The sequence below is a fragment of the Eschrichtius robustus genome, chromosome 19 (genome assembly GCF_028021215.1).
Source record: "Eschrichtius robustus isolate mEscRob2 chromosome 19, mEscRob2.pri, whole genome shotgun sequence".
Lineage (NCBI taxonomy): Eukaryota > Metazoa > Chordata > Mammalia > Artiodactyla > Eschrichtiidae > Eschrichtius > Eschrichtius robustus.
In genome coordinates this window covers 30,471,235-30,493,186 of record NC_090842.1, presented here as the reverse complement: position 1 = coordinate 30,493,186, position 21,952 = coordinate 30,471,235, and the positions used below count along the sequence as shown (strand labels likewise).

Here is a 21,952-nt window from a genome sequence, read left to right as displayed (position 1 = left end):
AAAAACTACAGAAGTGGATGAAGTACGAACTGGGTCATTTACAAAACAGTCACTCACAACTGCTTCTTCGAGTGTCATCAGCATCTGTGAATCGCCCCAGTTCCCTCGCTGAGGGCTACCTCTAGTGAGACATACCCCTTGACAGTGTTCACACCACAGAAGCCAGAGGCCTGCCTGCCACAGAGGAATCCTTCCATTTTCCTACAGCCACCACAAAGGCCACAACAAGGAATTTCCCAATGGCAAGGCAAACCATCATTATTCAGTCTCCCCAAATGTACGAACTCTGGGAAAGACTGGATGTCAGCCTTCTTTACATAACAAATGCTCAAACACGTAACAAATGCTCAAACACGTAACAAATGCTCTGCCAGTTATGATTTTTTTCTTGTATCTGAGTTGAGCTGATAGATTTTTTGAGAAGAAAATGTTCTATTCCAGAGGGACTAATATAGAGAATTAAAATATATATAAGGATACCTTTCAAGTCTTTTTTCTCCCATAAATATAATACAGTCACATTAGAAAGTGATTTTAAACCTATCCTAATGATATCAGATTGCCAGAATTGCTATGTTGGAGAATGTGATTTTTTTTTTTGGAACACTCTTTTTCAGGTATAAACATTCATTCAATCCAATAAAGTCGTTTTAGAAAAAAAGTCAACATATAAAATTGATTTTATTTTTTCTATACTTTGATTAAAACAGATAGCATTTGGTAATACACTACAACGCTAAGCACGTCAAATAAAATTGGTGATCTAGAAGGGCACAACCTTCTTCTGCATGACAACTGTGGATTTTAAGTGGAAAAATACTGTAATCTATAAATAAGAACATCCAAAACATATTTAAACCACTTGAGCACTTGATTTTTCCATGGCCTTTGCATCTAGACTGAACAGACCACAGGAAATTTCAGACTGATAGCTGAATCTAAAAGAAAAAAAAAAATCCATTTAGTTGCCATGATCATTGTCACCATCAGTCCCTAATATCTTCTTATACTTCACCAACCTCACTTAACTTTGCCCTGTTGCTTTATGCTCGGGAGAAAGACAAATCACTAATCAATTATGCACACTAATTTAAAATGCTACCTTTAGGAGGCATTTTCATACCTTAGGAATAGGGGTGAGTACTTCCTCTAACTGCTTACTTTTAAACATTTTCGGTAACACCTTAGGCAGGATGCACTGAACATTTGCAAACACTTAAAAATGCTACAGTCTACATAAACTATCGAACTGCGCCCCAAAAGTGGCAGTACAATTCTGCAACTGGTTGAGGTCACATGGAAAATAGAATTATATGCTAATTTGTTCCTATATTAAGTTATCATAGAAGGTCAGACCAAGCACAGTAAAATGAATTCTGGAAAAAAAATTAACTAAGTAGATTGGTATGTACCGTATCAAAGTAAACTGTTTATCTTAACAGATACAAATACAAGAAAGATTTTTAAAACAGGGGCATTTTCTCCTTTTCAAAAAAGTAAATGTTTTAACCAACCCCAGGCAATGACTTGCATGATTTAAAAACACTTTATCTAAATAGTTTTTCCCTAAAGGAGAACAAGGGCAAGATACTTTTTTTCCAAGGGGAGAAAAGAAATGGAAAAGGGCAGAGTATCCAAAAGAGAATAATTTCCCCAGAAAAAGCTTTACTTTATCTACGTATTTATTGACTTTTATTCACGTAAATAGTTCTGCACATGTACTATAAAATGAACAGATAGGTTTAAACTAAATGATGGGGTCAGGAGGTACTTATCATATACATTTATTATTTTACTCCAAAATAAACTAAACAACAATATAGATGTTTGCCTTAACGTAGATTTGTATGAAGAAAATACGCTTCATTTAAAAAAACTATTGAGGAAAAAAATCTATACTCATTTTTTTCTGGAGGGCGTATCTATAGATAGGCCTTAACCATAGATAAGTTCTAAGGATACAATATCAACTTAGAAAACTATAAACCAAATTAACGGTTGAAGAAATTGGGCTACCAGTTTCATACGTGATGATAGTGCAACCTTTATATTTCTATTTTCAAAGGTCCTTTATAGGAAAAAGGAAAAAATTGGGGGGAGGGGGTGATGGAGAACTAAAATCTTACAGCATTTGAAACCAAGGGACCAGTATTTTATAAAGCATCCGGCTTACTGCAGGACACAACTAAGACGAGTAACAGAGATCATCTGTGTCACGCCCTCAGGCAAATTCCTGGGAAAAAATAAAACGATAATTTTTTGTTCTAGAGTCTATCCTATTTTCCATTCAAAGATATGTTTATATTTTTCATTTCATTGCAACATTTCCAACGCAATGCTACAAAACAACTAGCACTCACAAAAAGCCGTCTGAATTTTCTTTAAATCATAACTCATTTTTAATTTCTAAAGGAACTGTACCTATTGCTTTCAATAAAATTTTATTACTATTAGTTATAAAATACGTTAGGTTCCCATGGAATACAAGTTAGACATCTTCAAATACTGACTTTTCTACTATATATTATAGGCATTGTTTACCCTATTTTCTCCTTACCAAGTTAGATATGGAGATACTTAGTCCGGCATAAGATCTTTGGCTTCTTGATGAACTATAAAATAAAGCAATATACTACTTTATTATCATTCTTGTTTGAAGGACCTTATGTATTGCGATCTTAATCCATTAAAAAGTTATATTTGAAAAGGGTGGGGGGAAGTCTGACAAAAATGAAAACATGCAATGATGCCTAAAATATCAGGGCTTAAGTAAATTAATCTTCATTCCCACTGAAAGCAGTCTGATGTCCAGGGACTAGGAATTATTCTACCATAACATACAGCACGTTAAATACTACAATAGACCCATTTGAAATGTCTTAAGATAATTATTATGTCATCTACAAATGATGGTATATAGACTTAATATTTTAATATTCAGTACCAGAGGTTCTAACGCAAAATATGCTGAAATGGTAAATACATTAATTTGGTTAAAGATAAGAGCCAGCAAATCAGTAGCTATCCTATGACTGAAAGTAAGACTCCAAACAAGATCTGAAAAAGAATCGATAAAAGCAAGGGCAAAATATTTGGACCCTGGTTATCACAAACAACACTGTCATTCCTGATGGTTTGCATATAAAACTCCTTATCTCCACTAGCTAGTTGAAAAGAATGAAAAGCTTCTTACAACCAGCTAAAAAGAAAGTCTACCATGCTCCTTGAAAAAGCTCATTTTCACATTACTCAGGCTTCATTATGCTAAATCAATATTCGTTTAGTCACTGGGGTTATTGACATATTTTAAAATAAAAGTATACCCTTCAGCTACTGCACTCATTACAGGTAATTTGTCTTGTCAGAGAGCAGGGAATATTATCCTAGTCTTTCAGGGGCTGACAGCCCATGGAAATACCTCCCCATGGTTACAACTGTAAATAATTTTAAGGTAAAATATTGAAAAATCAATGACTGTTTCCTGCAATCTGTCACAAACAAATCAATCATAATCTGTACTGCCAGAGAGTATGATTTGAAGGAGATGGGAGCAGATGTAATTCTTGGCTGGGATCTCTCATTTCAAAATCACTTCACATAATGGTGTCATCATTTAAACACTTAACAGTCAGCGCAACTGCCACTGTAACATCTAGTTGGACAAAACCACAAGGAGGAGGAGGAGAAAATGCCATCACTATTACGTTAACAAACATTTAATTTAAATGGTTACTGCATTAGTAAATTTCAGCCGAAAACAGTTTTACCTGCCCCCTTTCACAGTTTTAAATTAATCAAGGCTGCTTTTCTGTGTACTAATGCTTAATAAATTAGTCCATGACTAAAGCACGTATTCTTTTTATTTTAAAAGTCCATTATAGAGAACAAAATTTGGAATTAATAAATAAATCATTTGGATTGTAGAATATCCATAATTCTATCTATATAACAAAGACAAAAAATAGTGTCACAGATGTCAAGATTATACTTTTAAAGTAGGTTTAAAGGTCACAGTTGCCCAGATATTAAATTTTATATTTTCCTTCTATTAATAAATATTACATTTCAACTTTGTAATACTGTAGCACATTTTAGAATGACCAGCAAGACCTAGTCAATTCAAAAACACCCTTGCATTCCATACACAAGCTACACCATAGATTGATATTTTAAAAGCTAGAGTAATAACCCAAGTATATGAAGTGTAAAAGTTGGTCAAGGACATAATATTGAATTGTTCTGCAAATGTAAACTGCCTTCCAAGTAATCGCTTTTATATCATTTTTTTTCTAGGCTACATGTTAATAGCTCCTCAGCTGCTTCCAACCTCTACCTAGGCAAGAATGAAAGAATCTGAGATTAGTATATTTCCTCTTCCTGTTGTATTAACCAAAAACATCATATAATTTAAAGATTCAAGAGTCTCCTTCTTGAAGGTTTTTGTTTTTAAATGTATACTAGCTCTTTAATAGAAGAAACTGATTTTAGCTACTACTGTTGCTTACCAATTTCCCAATTACATAATTAGACATCATAAAGCCCTTTATTATTACATTAATATCCCTCCATAGATATAGTTCAGGGAGTATTTTTGATGACTAGAAAAGTATATCATTTTTCTTAAAAAGGAACAAAAATGATATAAATACCATTACACAATTTAAGCCTTTATAAACATTCTTAGACATAGCGATTGATAATTTATAAAAGGGTTTGACTCTGTTTTTAATTTAACTTGCATGGACAATGTAGCAACATAGCATGAAAAGATGGAAGCTTTTCTTATTGACACAGATTTTTCATTTTTCATTTTTGTTGTTCAAGAATCTTAGATTCATTCTTTAACACCAGCATTAGGTTTCTGAAACTGGAAAAGCATGTGGGGAAATGATCAAAGATCTCATCCAGAATAAAACAGTCCTCCATTCCATGTGAATCCCTGCAACAGCTGCAAAGAAAGCAACAAGCCAACCTAGTGAGAGGAAACGGAAAGTATTACCCATAGCCTAGGATTACACAAAAAATGGAAAGGGACCTAAAGCTGACAACTAGGGAAGGAACCCGTGTGTGGGAGCTCCTGGCCTCCAGTGCGCTAGAGCAGCCCAGGCTGGGCCTGGTGAGCTCTTTGGCAGAGCCCTGGCACCAGTTGTCAACCAGCAAGTCTCCCACTCAGAGCTGGCTGGTGGCTGGCAGTAAACCACCCTGCCGAGGGCACGTTCCCCCAGAGAAGGCAACAAAGCCGGAGAGGTAAATGAGGACAGCTCAGCAACGTGCTCAGTGCCTGCGCATCGACCACAAGCTAAAATGACATCTACTAGAACGGGGTAGGCCACCATCACAGATCTAATTCTCAGAAAGAAGCTATTTTAAGGGTGCTGAGTATGCCTAGATGAGATTTCTCAGCTCTCCCAACATAGCCTATTACCCCAGGAGGAGGAGCTCGAAAACTCAACACAGGAGAATCAGATTGTTTCCATACCCCAAATTTAAAGAAACTGCTCTCTACTAGATAAAGTTCTTATATGTAATAAAGGCACAGGATTACAGAGGAAAGTATTCTTTTCAAAGAGATAATATTACCTCCCTATCTTCAGAATCTCCTTCTTCCAATAGCCAGTACAGTAGCTCCATTATGGACTGTAGATTCTTCAAGAGAAAAACAGCAAGAGTTAGCTTCATCTTCCCTACCAGTTCGTTCCTTCATTGAATTACAATTTAATTACCAATACTTCAATTGATTTTATTCCTGAATGATATAGTTCTCAAAAAGCATACTCTAGCCATTTCCACTAGAGAACATTTAGTATAACCTTCTCAATTAATCAACCATAACCTATTACTGTTGAAAGGACATGCTTTCCTTCATATTTTCAAGAGTGGGGAACCCCCCTCACACACCTATTTTATATAAAAGAGCTATCAGTTTTAATACATTTGAATACCATTAATATATAAGAAATAAATATGAATCTTCATAATAAATTTTGGCTAATACCAGATATAAAACTCAACCAATTTGCATATATGTTTAGATTTTTCCTAAATTCATCCTTAGGAGGGAAAAAAAATCTAATCCTCCTGTTTTTAAAATTCAACAAGTTTACATGTGGTTAAAAAACCAAAAAAAAACCCAAAAAAAAACCCCAAAAACTAAGCTTAAAGGCAAACAAAGAGGAATCAGATTGCTCACTGTTTAACATTTTCTTCATATTTGTGTGTTTCCTAAGTCACTGTAATGCTTCAGCTCTTGGTCATACATGAAGCCCCATAACGCCCAATCAGTGATAGGAGAACACAAGTGTGTTACGTAAAAACAATTATATAACATTAAAAATCACTTTAATGCCTTTGAAGGTATCCACAGAGAAGCACTTATTCTACTGCAGGCTGTACTAGGGTTGCCTTCTGTAGAGTTAGCTTTTTTTTTTTGGTCATCCAACCATCTTTTTTACTTAAGAAAATATTCTCTATCACTAAATCCAGTACTTGCTCTCCCCACTAGGCAACACAAATATTCTGCACAGTATTTTTTTTTTCTCATAGCTTTTCTCATCTGCTTGTACTCAGCAGCCCCTATTTTGATGAGAAGTGACAAGTTGTGTGCACACCTGGATATCCTTTGTCCTTTTAAAAGAGTTTAGTACCCATGACTAGAGCTGATACTCCCTCTAAGTTTATTCTTAAAAGAACTGGGGCAATGAAAATAATCAAAAACTGTAATTTGATATAAACATTATTTCCTTTAAATAATACTCCTATTTCTATAACATATCATAACTTTAGTCTTGATTTTTACGAAAAGCACTGAGTTCATAAATTTCACTATCCGATGATAACATTAAAAAATAAATGCATTTTAAGCGCATTTCCATGAATCAGAAATTTTCCTACTTACCAATGCACTGGTAAAATTTTAATAATCAAAGGCCTCAAGTGACATTCTCTACATTCTGTACTTAGACTATCCCTATTTCCAATACAAATACTTTGGTAAAACAAACGCTGATGCTATTTTGGGTTTACTCCACACACAAGCACAACTGTGCAGACACTCACTTGCAGATGAGCCTGGGGGTGCACAAGGACAAATTTCAGTCAACATTTGGAGGAACCCCATAGTTCAGAAGTGAGCTTAGCTGAAAACATCCAAATGTATTACGGAAACATCATACTCAAAACCTGCACAGAAAATGGAAACGATTCTGTTTAAGGAAACACAGAAGTCTGGTTAAATACTTTTGGGATATTAGATATGAATATCTAATCTAATTTTCTCCAAGGTATCACTCTATACTATCGCAAATAAACAACTAAAGACTGTATCAAGGTGTGGAATATCATTAGCCTGAGAAAAGGCTAGAAAAATGGATTACATAAATGACAACTGCAGGAGAAAATTATATTCTATTCTCCTGAACAAATGTTAAGTGCATCCTTACTAATAAAGATTTAAACTTTAACTACATTTGAATATACTGGTTTTCAATTTTGAAGCATCTAAGTTAATTTGCCAAGCTAAATTGGTGCTCAGGTATACTCTAGCTATAAAATACTGCAGATTTATGCAGAAATAAGTCATGAGTATCACACTCCAGAGTAGTGCTACGAAAGCAAACCAGAGTCATTACTGAACAAGAAAAAAATAATTCCAAGATTTTACATCTTCTTAGAGTTGTATCAGCTGCTGTTCTATTAAGGACAATTATTCTCTATAAAACAGCTAATATTTATACCAAAAAGATGTTAAACTACAGGAGCCAACACAATGTAGACACTGAAGGGAAATACACAAAGATATTGAGATATTACCACACAAAATAGGCTGTGCTATCTCAGAGTTAAAACACTGTTCCAAAATATGATCCTGTTTTCCTAATCTGTTTTAAAGAACATGTTTAATTCACTCAGGATTACATGATCTCATTTACTTGCACATTATCAACTGAAGAACACTGACATTTTCCACAAGATTTCTATACTGTAAAAACATATTATATTATTATATATTAATGTATTAATAATTACTTGGTGTTACTTATTAAAACAGATGACAGGTAATTAGCTCATATTCCTATTTCATTTCTTTTAACACAGCATATCAAATTTGAAAATAATATATGGATAATAGCATTGGGATGTTGATCTTAGCTGCCAGAAAAAAAATTTTTGAAGGGGAGTTGGGGGATAAGTAAAGCAATTATCTCAAAATTAATGCTCTTGTTTTAGTTTCAGCAAACAAATCTAAATCAGTCATTCTTTGATTTTAGTTTGCCATGTAATGCTCTGCAGCTCATTATCCTTGGAGTCACGAATGAGCTGTGACTCTACACCTGGCCTCTCCGATCATAACGCCTATGGCCTCCTCCACTTTCATTTCCTCTTTCTACAATGAGTTTTAATATTAAAGAAAAACACTCACACATCTTACATACACACTGATGGACAGCCAGCTTCCAGGAAATCATGAGCTACAAAGAGAGGGGGGAAATCTTAATGCAATACTTATGTTGAAGGGTATTAGGTGCTGGGAAAGCCAAGGGGTAATATAACCAACAGCATCCGTCCTGCCATTGTTTTGGCATTTGGTATTCAGAGATTTGAAGCAAAGGACAGTAATACTATTCCAGTGGTCATCCAGGTTATGATTCAGATCCTTAAACTAATAAGAGTCTAAATGCACCATCTTCACTTGCTCATCAATTCAAGTTTACAGAACCACATTTTGGAAGAAATAAAACAGTTTTCTTCTACGTCTGGAAATAAAAGCAAGGCATTCCATAAACAATGTAGTTAAGTACTTGACAATAAGAAAAAAGAAACTGTTTTAGATCATTAAAACATTCTAGGAGACTGTCTTCTAAAAAAGTGAAGGGACATAAATTTCTTATATATTTACCTTTTTATTACAATCTTGTTTCTGCACATTAAGCACGCCTTCCTCTACATATTTTTTACTGAACACTAATAAACGTCTGCTTAATAATATACTATGCTATTTATGCGTTTCTTTCTAAATCAGGAACCTTTATTCCACAAAGATGGAAGCACAAAGAAAGTCGACAAAGGCATTGCCAAAAAGCCACAAGTAGTATTAATACATGCCAGAACACTTAACATTGAACTATCATTTCTCTCTAAAACTTCTGCTGCCAAAGTGCTCACAAAATCTGGAAGCTCAAAGACAGGTTTCTATGCAATTAGATTCTCCAAAAGCAAAACTGTATAGAAATATGCCGCCCTTCTTATGTCACCATTTTATAGACAACATTTTCTCAGGATCTTAATTAAGATAACGATGCACACCTGTGTCAACATTCTCTGGCAAGACAGCCTTATCAATCATAATCCTTTAAGTACACTCCAAAACAGCAAAGCGATATGACAGAAGCAATCTGTTGCCTTTCCTAGCGTCAGTGTTGTGTCTCTCCCACAAGAATGATGAGATCTTTAAAATACAGCAGATCTACTTTTATGAGTCTTTAAAGTTTTAACTGTAAACAGTTATTACACTAAATAAACAGGAATAACCTCTTTTGCACTTGATTTAAACAATGACAACTGTACAGCCAAAACTCGAAGAGCAAGCTCCACAACCACGTCTTAACAGTACAATTGTGGATCTTATTTTAAAGCTCTAAATTTTAAGAGTTACGCATCACAGGATCCGTGCAGACATGACAAACTAATAAACTCTTAGGAAGTTTTAAAATTAGATTTTTTTTTAAAGTCTTTCATTAAGAACAATCAGGGAATACCTATCCCTAGTGTAAGTTAAAATGTTCGGAAAGATACAAATGCAATAGTAAGCCAAAAAAGAAAAGGAGTCGTCTTGGCAACCTGGAACCAGAGGGAGTTAGCTCCCACCTCTGCTGGGGGAGAAAGCTTCAGTGACAAGAGACGAGTTAAACTACTGCTAAAAGCATGCAGGCTCCCAAACGGCAAAGCTGATGAATAAAGGACGAAAAGGGGCGGGGGGGGCGGGCGGGTGGACATAAGGGAACGTATCCTTATCGTCACTGCTACCAAGACTAAAAGTTAAAACCTCCAGTTTACCAGCAAAAACGTGAAAGCTTTCACATGAAAACGGAGAAAACCCTCCAGATGTTATCTGAATCCCGTCTGCCCGCTAATGATCAGCTCTTCCCTTTCACATATTAACACGAGTCTATCTCAGACGCCGGGCGGCCGTGGCCAGCCGAGCATCAGAGCCATCAATGTGCAAATAAACCAGAAAATAGAGACATCCTTAAGAAATGAGTCTCAAATTTGACGCAGAGCGGAGGTGACAACCACAGCAACAGAACCATAAATTCTAAATGCCTCAGTATCTTGCAGGATTCTCTACAGTCCGTGCACCAAAAAGAAGACAGTAGAAAGAAACGAAGTGGGAGGGGGGGGAAGGGGGGGTTGTAAGTATAGTGTGTGTGTGAGGGGGGTTGCTTAGCTGCCCAGAGTGGCATGATGATGTAATGAGAATGTCTCTGTTGACAGACTCAGATTTTCGGTGGCACAAACCTCCACGGCTCCATTTCAGAAATCAGCATTTCAGAAATCTCGGACGAGAGCCGAGAGGGTGAAGCCGCCGCGCGTGGATGGAGGGGACACGCCCACGCCCACGCCCGCCCGCCCGGGGACATTCACACCAGAAGCCCGCCCAACGTTCACGCGGCCCATGCCCACGGAGGCGCGCGGGACACCGCCGCGTCCGTCCGGTCCACGAGGGGACGCGGACGCGGCTCGAGAGTCAGGAAGCCCGGCCGCAACGGGGCGGGTACGCGGTGGCACGGAGGACCTGGGGCTCACCTCTCCTCCACGGCGCGGGCGCGCGAGCCGCGGACGCTCCCTCGTGGCTGGCGCGAGCCCCCGGCGGGCGGCGCGCGCGGGCCGCTACCGACCTTTAGCGCGAAGGGCTGCGGCGGCGGCGGCGGCGGGCGGAGCCGGCGGCGGGCGGAGCCGGGGGGCGGACGCTGGGGAGCTGAGGGGCCGCGAGAGGCGGGAGCGATGCGAGCAGAGCGGGGACGCTTCGGGGCACTCCCCGCGACCACCCCGGCGTTGCCCGAGCCCCGGAAGACACTGCCCCTTGGCTGCCTGAGAGGCCGCCACTGGCCGGCTCCGCGCGCTCCAGGGCGCTCGGCCTCGCCTCAGTCTCGGCCGGCTCGCTGCCACCTCAGCCTGGCTGTTCCCGCCACCGCCGCCGCCGCCGGCTTCCCGTCTCCATGACAATAGCGCGCCGTCGCCCCGCCCAGCCCCGCCCCCTCGGCGCCGTTACTCGGAGGAAAGCGGGCTCACGTCGCCGAAGGGCGGAGCCAATAGAGGCCAGCGTCCAATTAGAGGTGAAAGCCGGGAGGGATGGGGCCGGGAGGATTGAGCGGTTGTAGGAGGACGTCCGCCTGAGGGGCGGAGCCTGGAGGGAACTGACGGAGGGGAGGAGTCAGCGCGCGTGCGTGAAGTCGCGCTGCGGAGAGTGTGCGGTTGTGGAGAGTGGGTTTGTGTGCAGGGTTTGGAGCTCAGGAAATAAAAGTGTATCTCTCCCGTCAGAGTCATTGAGGGAAACTTTGTGTATAGGCATACTTCGGCTTCCGTGTGACCTCATTATAAAAGGCCACAAAATCCCCGATCTACTGGGCCCCAGCGGAGTGCCCAACACTGTGCCAGCCCCTGTCCTGGTTCACCAGCGCCCCTGTCTGTCCCAGAGTTCGAGTGCTTCTGTGGCTTGTGGCGGCGCGGTGTGGAGAGACAGGCAAAGGGTCTGTTTTGTATTCTAAATGTGTGGCCTTCGTGGGCAAGGGCTCGGCCTGTGACTCGGTTGTGTGTGTTTGCCTTGCCAGCGCCTCGCTGAACAAACGGTGGTGGGGTTGGTTACTGCTCCGCAATGTTAGCAGTGGAGCGTGGGCGGATGCGAGAGTGGGTGCGAAGGGGAAGAGGACCCGCAGTCTCCACCACCACCGGCCTGGCGGGGCGAGCTGCGGATAATGCAAAGCCCCGAGAAAGAGGCAGCCAGGCATTGCGGGAGGGGGTGTAGTGGAGTCCGAAGACCTACTCCGATGTAGCTGCTTTTCCGTCTGGCAGCTCTTGCCCACTACCTCTCTAGAGAAAGGCTACCCCCGTAGTACTGGGTCCCCAGTGCCTCCTCCCTCGCCGTCTGGCGGGGAGTTGGTGGAAGGGAGGCCGGGCCGGAGACGTGCAGATGTCCAAGGCCTGTCTCTCGCCCACCTGCTGCTGCTGGCGGAGAGGGACAGTCACCCCGGACTCCCTGCGCCCTGGACGCTGGCATCCATCCGGCTCTGTCGGGGGCCTTCATTCCGGGTATCCAACTCGCTCTCGGGTCCCCTAGCTTGGGGGAGAAGCCAGGGGCGGGTGGGCGGCGATCTGCCTTGGAGCCCAGCCTTCTGGCGAACAAGAAATCCGCTAACTCCGCGATTTACTGCGGCGTACAGAAAGCAGAGCTTGCGCTGGCGCGCGGTCCGCGGCCTCGTTCCCTTTGTGCTTCGAAGCGGCGGGACCGGCCATCAGGGCCCGCCTTGTGTCGGAACCGCCGCTCCACCCCGACCTAGCAGGGGAGGAAAGTTGGAAGAGATCGGCGCGCCTGGGATGTGTTTGTCATCCTGGGGCCGGCGCTCAAGAGTCTGAGAGAGAGAGAGAGAGGGAGAGACCTAGGAGGGGAGGCGGGGGGTGGGGGGGGGGAATAAGAGGAGGGGGGAGAGGAGGGCCGCGGAGGAGAGGCGGGCACTAGGGAGGGGCGAGGGGAGCGCCAGCGAGCGGGAGAGGGAGCCGGGGAGGAAGAGGGAGAGGGCGAGGCGCGCCTGGCGGCCGGGTTGGCTGCGGCCGCCCAGAGGCTCCTGCCAGTCCTCCCACCGACTACACCCCGCGAAGGAGGAGCTTCAGGCGCGCACAAGGCGTCAGAATCCTCAATTTCCAACTTAGCATCTTGGCAGGACCTTTGCGAAGCCAAAAGCAGAGCCCCCCAGTGCAAAGAGCGAGGGGGAAAAAGAGAAAGCAGCAAGGGAGGGGGCGGAAAACCCTGCCGGGGCGAGCGAGGCGCGCAGAGGAGCGAGCTCGGCGGCCGCAGCCGGAGGCGCGCGGGAAGCCAGCGAGGAGGCGCCGCGGGCCGGAGCCTGGGAGCCGGGGCCCGAGGAGCGGCGGCCCGGGGCAGCCGGAGACCAGGTGCCCGCCCGCACGCCCTCGCAGGGCGCCGCCCGGCTCGTTGGCGGCCGCGGCGCGGAGCGCCCCATGCCCGTGCGTGGCCATGTCCTACCCTCAGGGCTACTTGTACCAGCCGTCCGCCTCGCTGGCGCTCTACTCGTGCCCGGCGTACAGCACCAGCGTCATCTCGGGGCCCCGCACGGATGAGCTCGGGCGCTCGTCGTCGGGCTCCGCGTTCTCGCCCTACGCCGGCTCCACCGCCTTCACGGCGCCCTCGCCGGGCTACAACTCGCACCTCCAGTACGGCGCCGACCCCGCGGCGGCAGCAGCCGCCGCCTTCTCTTCGTACGTGGTGAGTGAGCGGGAGCCGGGGCGGGCGAGGGCAGCTGGGGCAGCTTGGGGCGGTCGGGGGCTGCGGGGGACACGGGCCTCGGCTCCACCGCGGACCGCCCCTGCCAAGCCTCGCGGACCCTGCAAACTTGGGCGATTGTCTCCCTCGGCTTCGCCCGGGCCTCGGGCTCAGGAGTTGCTCGGAGAGAAGAGCCGCGTCTTGCTCGGATCGCTGAGTTGGCGGAAAGGGTTTTTTGGGGAGAGGTCGCTGCGATTAAAGAGCAGCATTTGGTTCAAACGTGAGCTCCAGGCCGCCCTGCACATTTTACTTTCTTTCTTTTTTTTTTTTTTTTTTTTGGTTTTGCCATTTGGAGAAAGTAGTTCAAAAGAAATAGACCCGAAATCTGAACAGAAGCGTGCTAAGTCTGTGTAAATGTGTTTGGCCTCGCCTTTAATTAGTCCTCCAAAATGTTGCAAATCCGTAATCCTATCTTCGCAATCCGATTTGGAGGTATTAAATTTCTGAAAAGTCGGGCGAGCTGCGGTGCATCCGGGATTTTTCGGCCGGGTGCACTTTCTGGAAAAGCGCCTTGGCTTCGGTTTGGGGTAACACTTTTGGAGGGGTGGGAGTGCCGAGGCAAGGCTTAGCTTTTCGTTTGCTTTTCTCTGTGGGGAAAAAAAGTCCTTGACTTCCTTTGCTCACCACCCTTGCTCCCAACGCGCAACCACTCGGGCGCGGAGCGCAGAGTCGCCGCCGCTGCCCAGGCCTCTCTCTGGGTAGAGGGCCCGGCCGCGGTGGCCGGATCTGCGCACGGGGGGAGGACGTTCCCGGGCAGAGGGGGGCCTACCAGGGGCCAGGGAAGCCAGGACGGCTCCAAGCGCCCCCAAGGACTCAGAAGTTGGCGCCCCCGCTTCCTTATGAGGAGGAGGAGGGGTTGCCCCAGGGTCTGAGCTCTCCAGCCCTACCCCAGGGGAAGCCTGAGTGCGGGCCTCGCAGCCCGAAGACCCCTGGGTGCAGGGAAAGTGTCTTTCGGTCGCCCAGGTGGCACTGGGGACCACGGCCCACTCTCACTTTCTCTCTGCCCGTTCCCTGCAGGGCTCTCCCTACGACCATACACCCGGCATGGCAGGCTCCCTGGGGTACCACCCGTACGCAGCACCCCTGGGCTCGTACCCTTACGGGGACCCCGCGTACCGGAAGAACGCCACGCGAGACGCCACCGCTACACTGAAGGCCTGGCTCAACGAGCACCGCAAGAACCCCTACCCCACCAAGGGCGAGAAGATCATGCTGGCCATCATCACCAAGATGACCCTCACCCAGGTGTCCACCTGGTTCGCCAACGCGCGCCGGCGCCTCAAGAAGGAGAACAAGATGACGTGGACGCCGCGGAACCGCAGCGAGGACGAGGAGGAGGAAGAGAACATTGATCTGGAGAAGAACGACGAGGATGAGCCCCAGAAGCCCGAGGACAAGGGCGACCCGGAGGGCCCCGATGCAGGTTGGTGGACGCGGGAAAGGGTGCGTTGAGCAAAAGGGGGACTGGAGAGGGGGCGCACAGGGCCTGGAGGTTGAGGGCAGGGGTCTTTGCCTTTGCGGGCGGGGACCTGGGCCCCGCCGCGCGGCCTCCGCGCCTCTGACTGCCTGGGTTTCGCCCGCAGGAGGAGCAGAGCAGAAGACGGCTTCAGGCTGTGAACGGCTGCAGGGGCCGCCCACCCCCGCCGGCAAAGAGACCGAGGGTAGCCTCAGCGACTCGGATTTTAAAGAGCCGCCGTCCGAGGGCCGCCTCGACGCGCTGCCCGGGCCCCCCCGCGCCGGCGGGCCCTCCCCGGCCGGGCCTGCGGCAGCTCGGCTGGCCGAGGACCCGGCCCCTCACTACTCCTCGGGCGCGCCGGCTCCGGGCCCACACCCAGCCGCGGGAGAGCTGCCCCCCGGTCCCGGAGGGCCCTCGGTCATACACTCGCCGCCACCGCCACCGCCTCCGCCTCAGGCGGTGCTCGCCAAGCCCAAACTGTGGTCTCTGGCGGAGATCGCCACATCCTCGGACAAGGTCAAGGACGGGGGCGGCGGGAGCGAGGGCTCTCCGTGCCCACCGTGCCCACCGTGCCCCGGGCCCGTAGCCGGGCAAGCCCTAGGAGGCAGCCGCGCGTCACCAGCACCGGCGCCATCGCGCTCGCCCTCGGCTCAGTGTCCCTTTCCAGGCGGGACAGTGCTGTCCCGGCCTCTGTACTATACGGCGCCCTTCTATCCTGGCTACACGAACTATGGCTCCTTCGGACACCTTCATGGCCACCCGGGGCCCGGGCCAGGCCCTACAACGGGTCCGAGCTCGCATTTCAATGGATTAAACCAGACCGTGTTGAACCGAGCGGACGCTTTGGCTAAAGACCCGAAAATGTTGCGGAGCCAGTCCCAGCTAGACCTGTGCAAAGACTCTCCCTATGAATTGAAGAAAGGTATGTCCGACATTTAACGCGGGCTGCGTCGGTCCTGGACTTTCCTAATTTATTAAAAAAAAACATGGCCTTGGCAGTTATTTTTCCATCAACATGAGAGAAAAACAAAACTACCCCTCCTACTAAAAAGTTTATAGTTCCTGGAGATGGATGACATAAAAATGTAAACATCTCCACACACAAACAAAAATGTCTTAACCAACTGAAAAGAAAAATTTAAAAAAGGATTTGTATTAAATCTTATTCTGTATATTTAATGTAGCATTTTTGTATTTAAATTGATAACTCAATATCTTTGAAGTAAATTATGAAAATAAGACACCTGTACAGGCATTTAATGTTTTTTTTGTAATATAAATATATACATTTGTGTTTCCCCCAAAACTGTTTCATAGTTTAAAATTACAAGTTTAATTTAATTTTTTACACCTATTGATTTTTCTGGGTATGAGCTAAAGTATTATCACAGAAAGGAAACAGGTTATACTCTTAGATTTAAAAGGTAAAAGAAACTGCAGCCGCCTTTGTAAAATGCAAAATATTTAATTAAAAGAGATTTTAACATAATCAGAGCCACTCATTACTTTTTAGAAGCCACAGTAAACTGTCCATCGCCCTGGACAAAAGGTGCAAACTGCAACTTTTTTTCGAAGTGGGGAATGAAAGGTTCCACTGAACCTAGTGTGCCAGCGGGAAACAGTAATTAGGCTTCGAGCCCCGGGGAACCTGGCCCTGCCCGGAATGCAGATTTGGATCACTGATGCGGGCTGCTGTGGGGAGATTGGACCCCGGAGGAGGGAGGAGAGAGACCCAAGTGTGTGCCCAGAAGGGAGAAGAGATGGCAAAGGCAGCTAGAGACACGCACCACCCGAGCTCCATTGCTTAACCTAATTACTTCCAATCAGTGTCGTGTTTTATGCAAAGCAATCAGCTGGTGAACTTTGCTAATGAGTTCGATTTTATGCCGGATTTAGCCCTTATTACTCTTTCAAAGGTGCTCTGGGCTAATGCGGGCGGGAAGCGTTAGGGGGTGACAAGGAGAAGGCTTTCCCAAGTCACTGTCTTCTCTACCCCTTCAAAATTGGGCATTGATCTCTTCGCTGGATTTGATTAGATTAGTAAATGTTCCATCCGCGACCGTGCGGGTGGTAGGGTGGTAGGCGGCCGGGTAGATACCCCGCGCAGCCGCGGGGCTGGGGCCGCGGGACCAACGAGGGGACGGTTCCCCCCTTTCACAGGTAGGTGTCACACTTGTCCTGAATTACAAGCCTGCACTTTGCAGAGTCGGAGATTGGAGAGAGAGTGGGCGGAAGTGGGGGAGGGAGTGCCATAGGCGCTTGGGGGAAGCAAGGGGCGCCCCGAACGGACCAGAAGAGCCCCCCCCGCCCCACCCCCAAGAGCCCCTTTTTGGACAAGCGGCATTCAAAAGTTCGAGGACGTTTGCCTAGATAATGAGGCCGTTGTGGACTTGATCAGGCTTGTCACTTTAGCACTCTTCCCATCTCGGATTCAAGAGTCCGAGTAGCTACAAAAGTATTTTTGAGGTTTTATTTTCTCCGTCTAATCCCGCATCTTTCATCGCAAAACGAAAAGGCAGGTTGCGTCTCAATCCCACATGAGGAAGAGATACCGCCCTGCGCCCGAGGCCCGCCAGCACAGTCGGTGCTCGCGTCTCCATTTTGCGCGGGAGACGGGGAACCGCGGACTTGTGGAATTTCGTGGGAAATTTTCACTGGTCGGGGGAGGGGAGGCTTTACAGCAAAAACATACCCCAGCGAGGGGAATTAATTTGCTCTATTAAACCCAAGCCTGAGCGTATAGAGAATGTGTTTGCACATAACACCGGTTTAATTAGGCTAAATCAAAACTCACATATTTGCACTTCTACTCAAGACCACTTTAACCTGTTTTTTAAAACACAGCCCAGATTTTCACCGGAGTTTTCACTTTTGCTACTTTTTTTTTTTTTTAACCTGCAACGGGGCTCCTTTAGCTTATTCGAATTTAAACAAGTTTGAAAGCAGCATTGTCCAGATGTTTTCTTGAACAGCAGTCGACTTCAGTGTTTAAATTAGTGAGAAAATTCACGCAGGGAAAATGGTTTCAAAGCTGGAAGTGTGAATGATTAAATATGCATGAGACGATCGTATTTTATTTTGTCCCTTTAATTATAAATGATTTTTTTAAACAATTGAATTCCAGAGATGACTTGCCCTACCCCCCGCGCCCCAGCCCCCTCCATCCACCCCCCGACAGCCCGGTTCACAATCAGCTTTTTCCCCCCTGTTGAATATGCAGCCCCAGGAGTCACCTTCTCTTCTAAAAAAGTCAGAAGAATAGGCCAGTCGCCTTCTCTTAAGAGAGAGTTTAAGGACGACATCAACTCTGCGGGATTTGGAAGCACTGGCCCTAAACCCTGCCCAACGATTTTAAAAAGAAAATTGTAGGCCTCCTTGTGTTCTCGGGAATATGCAAATGGCGCGGCGCGGGCCTCCCGGGTCTGATTGCCGAGGCTCCGGGCTGGGAGCCGAATGCCCGCAGGGGCTGCCTGGGAACGGGAACCGCGTACCGGGGAGCCCGCGGCGTTTCTCCCCAACGAGGGGCTGCGCGAGACGCCTCCCGGCTGCGCAGCGAAACCGCCAGAGGCTGGAAGGCTGGTGCCCACATCGCTGCCCCCTGTCCGCATCCCTCCTGCCCTTGGCCTCTGCAGGGTCGAGGGTTTTCTTTGCGTACTTCGTCCTAAACACAAGCCCCAGATTAAGTTTAGGGTTTTCTCCTTTGCAGAGCTGGGTTTCGGTGGCCAGTGGTTTTTCTGTTGTCTAGACACTTCTCAGTTTGGGGGCGGCCTGCTGGGCGGATCGAGGTATGTGCAGCTAGGAAATGTCTCCCGCGTTTAATCCCAGAAGTAGATGCGTGTCTGTACGGTCCCAAGTCCCTCCTCGAGCCTACGAGCCTCAGGCTGGCCGCATCTTGGGCCGTGTCGAAGGCGATGCTCCTTGCAAGGGGCGCTGGGGGAAACCTTCCGGCGTGTGTCAGGGGTTTGTTCGCAGACTTGGACTGGGGCGCGGAAGTTATGCGAAGCAGCGCCTAATACACCTCGGTGCTGGGGTAGCGCGGGCATTTGTCACCTGCGCTTGGCTGCACTGGTTGCAGCCCCCAAGCAGAGCCTAGCTTGGCACTAAGGGGACTAGGAGTCGCTGAACCCCTGGCAACAGAGGCCACGGGACCACTGAGTGGGGTCCCTGCAGTCAGCCCCACGAGGCAGCGCCAAACCGGGGACCGGCTGGGTTTCTTCCCTTACCCCCCTGTGCAGGGCCGAATCAGCTTCTGGGATTTGGGGTGAGGAGCCAACAGCCCAGTCAATCCCCGAGGGCGCATACTCGGGCATTGAGGTGAGGCTGCAGAAGGGGCCCTTTCTCCTTCCCGCTCTTCGGAACGGGGTGCCAGGGCCCGAACTGCTGTTCCCCGGCCTGGGTGAGGGGCCTTCATCGAGGCCTCCTGGTTTGCAAACCCCTGAGGGCCTCTCATTCCCTGAGATGTGCACAGCTCTTGGAGCCTGGAAGTTTGGGGGCTGGGCTGGGGTGGTCGTGCGAGCGGTTTCAGAACTGGCCGTTCCTACCAGCCCACCTGTCCCGCCTAACAAGCTGCCAGCTGGGGCGGAGGCACAGAACAGCGCCCTGCAAAGCGCCCAAAGTGAAAGGAATGTGATTGCGCTTCCAAGAGGGAGCCGGAGGCGGATGCAGTTTAGGAAGGGCGCCGCCTACTGGTCCCCGGGCACCACGCGGCTCGCAGAGAGGAGGAGTTAGGCGACACCCAGCTATGCCCTCCACCCACAGCGGGGCCTTAGCTCTGGACCCCAAGAGGGTCAAACGTAAATTGCTCCGCCATCCCACTCGCTTCGGCCTGGGACCCAGGACCCAGTTAACATTGGGGATTCGGAAAGCACAGCCTTCAACTGGAAGAGTATTAACCCTACAGATTCCTGCCATGGCTTGGGCACAGCCTTTAAAACCTGGCGGCAGGCGGTTGAGAAATATGCGGGCTGCTGGAGCAGCCTGCGGGGAGGGGGTGGCCGCAGCGGTGCGCAGCCCAGGCAATGCCGGTACTCCCGCCCCGCTTCAGGTGCAGGTATTCCGTTTCTGCTGGCCTTTCCACTCCCGGCCTCTGGGCCCCGCACAGTTTTAATTTGCGGTTTGGCATGTCGGGGGTCTACGACGCAGCCGCGCCCCCAGAGATCGTTTCTATCTTTTGGCCTGTAGGTTGGACATCTTTAGGAAAAGGAAAAACAAAACAAAACTACCCTCGAATTCTTCAAACTCTATTTCGAAAGCACCTTTAATGAGCTCGGCGTGGCAAAGGAGGAGGCGCTCACCTGGACGTCCCCCTCTAGCCATCCAGAAGCGCTAAGGGGAAGTCTCAGCTGGTTTCCCCCGGTGCAAGGATGTTGGGGACAGCGGGGGGCGCGCCCTCTACCTGACTTTCGCCTTCTTTGCCACTCGGCCCCCGAATAGGAGGAAAATCGGCCCGACCGGAATCTTGCCTCCTGCTCTCCCCCCCAAAGTGGCCAAAGCTGTGGGACTGTTCCTACACCCACCCCACGGGTCTCCCTTTTGGACCAGGCCAGAGCTAATCTCCTTTTCGTTTTCGCGCTAAATGAGACTTGGGTCCCAGGCACGAGGTGGGACCCAGGTTGTGGCCTAACACGATCGCCTCGGGGACCGGGCAGCAGCTCTGGCTGCACACCCAGCGCTGGCCGGCCCCTCCGGGCCGTTGGGGATCTCCGGCCTCCCGTCGGCCGCAGGCCCCAACCCTGGGTCCCCAAGGCCGCCCTCCCGGCCGCGCTCGTTTCCGGCGCCCGGACGAGCCTGGCGCTCCCAGACGCCACTTTTCTCAGTGAAATCTGCTTTTATTTGCTCCGAGCAAACCCCGGGCTCTCAGAGCTCTCGCCTGATGGATGCAAATGTAAATGTGCACTTATTTAATTGGATCAGGCCCCAAGATAAAAGAGATAAACGGCTCCCCGTTTGCTAACTTATTTTCCGAGGCATGCAGCGCCGCGTGGAGGGGAAGCTAATGAAGGAGAGGCGCGTCGCTGGGCGCTCGAGCGCTGGTCGGTCGGCTCGGTTTGGGCGGCGGCTCCTCGTCCATCTCCTCTGCATGCGCCCTGCCCGCCGGGTAGGATCCCCTTGGGACCTTCTGTGCAAAGGGACGGGAAAGTGAGAAGGCGCGGCTTCGGCTTCGCGCTTGCAAATACCCAACCTCTCGCCACAGTGTTCTGCGGTTTTTACCCAACTCTCCACACTGGAGTCCTACTGGTCGGGCCCATTCGATAGAAAATCCTTTCTTGCTCCCCTCCCCAGGCGTCGTCTTTCACCCCAGGCGGGGGTTTCAGAAAGAAAGACGGGAGGGACGTGGAAAAGGCCAGGGGCGTCCCCCACCTCCACCCCCAACCCCCGGCTACCAGGGTCCCGTGGAGTCGCCCTTTAGATGGAAGGACCACCCTTCTCTGTTCCCAGATGGCCCTCTTTTGGATCCTGAGATTTCTTTCAGGATTGGCGTGGATAACCCCCCCTCCCCCCATGTATGCCCGCAATGCACACAACCCTTCAATAGTTTCAAAGGGTCGCAGAACCCGGACATCCAGACTGTAGGAGAAAGGGCTGCCTGGCTCCCAGCTCCAATGGGCGGGAGTTCAGAACTTCAGCACCAGTGCGTCGGTCTCCGCCATCCTCGACAAATTCGTTCCCCAAGTTTGGGCCTCGGTTTTTCCGGCAAAGTTTTTCTTCCGTTTAGAAGGGTGGAGGAGGACGTCTGGGTGGGTGAAGGCAAGAGGCCGGCCGAGACAGACTGCGGAGGATGGGTGCAAAGGAGCCTGGGAAAGGGGGCACCCTTGGCGGAGACCCTTGCCTTGCCGGGTAGCCCCCAGAGGCTAGGCTGGGCAGGGCTGGGACTGGTGAGGCCCGGCTGGTCAGGGCGGCCCGGCCGCGTCCCATCCCCAACGCGCTGATGGATTGGCTTGTCA

At 48.4% G+C, this 21,952-nt stretch overlaps 1 protein-coding gene and 1 long non-coding RNA gene across 3 annotated transcripts; one reads left to right on the top strand and one right to left on the bottom strand.

Annotated features, from left to right (window-relative positions):
- Positions 1–662: 662 nt before the first annotated feature.
- Positions 663–11,205, bottom strand: LOC137753663 (uncharacterized). 2 transcript variants are annotated; one of them, XR_011071541.1, is made up of 6 exons: positions 10,804–11,205; positions 8,420–8,468; positions 7,057–7,179; positions 5,581–5,646; positions 2,558–2,612; positions 663–938 (listed from the first exon to the last, which is right to left on the bottom strand). It is a non-coding gene; the product is annotated as an uncharacterized lncRNA (long non-coding RNA). The 2 variants fall into 2 exon arrangements; XR_011071540.1 differs by lacking the exon at positions 8,420–8,468 and having other exon boundaries at positions 10,804–11,201.
- Positions 11,206–12,814: 1,609 nt separating this feature from the next.
- On the top strand, positions 12,815–16,316 carry IRX5 (iroquois homeobox 5). The gene is made up of 3 exons (XM_068527770.1): positions 12,815–13,495; positions 14,570–14,975; positions 15,136–16,316. Exons 1-3 carry the CDS (start codon positions 13,247–13,249, stop codon positions 15,945–15,947), a joined length of 1,467 nt encoding a protein of 488 aa, XP_068383871.1. The 5' UTR covers positions 12,815–13,246; the 3' UTR covers positions 15,948–16,316.
- Positions 16,317–21,952: the final 5,636 nt, after the last annotated feature.

What these genes read in the sequence shown, in the direction of transcription:
- IRX5 (XM_068527770.1), top strand. Translation starts at nt 13,247, where the DNA reads ATGTCCTACCCTCAGGGCTACTTGTACCAGCCGTCCGCCTCGCTGGCG. An exon ending in CCGCCTTCTCTTCGTACGTG is followed by an intron (nt 13,496 to 14,569) that starts GTGAGTGAGCGG and finishes CGTTCCCTGCAG; the next exon opens with GGCTCTCCCTACGACCATAC. An exon ending in CCCGGAGGGCCCCGATGCAG is followed by an intron (nt 14,976 to 15,135) that starts GTTGGTGGACGC and finishes TTTCGCCCGCAG; the next exon opens with GAGGAGCAGAGCAGAAGACG.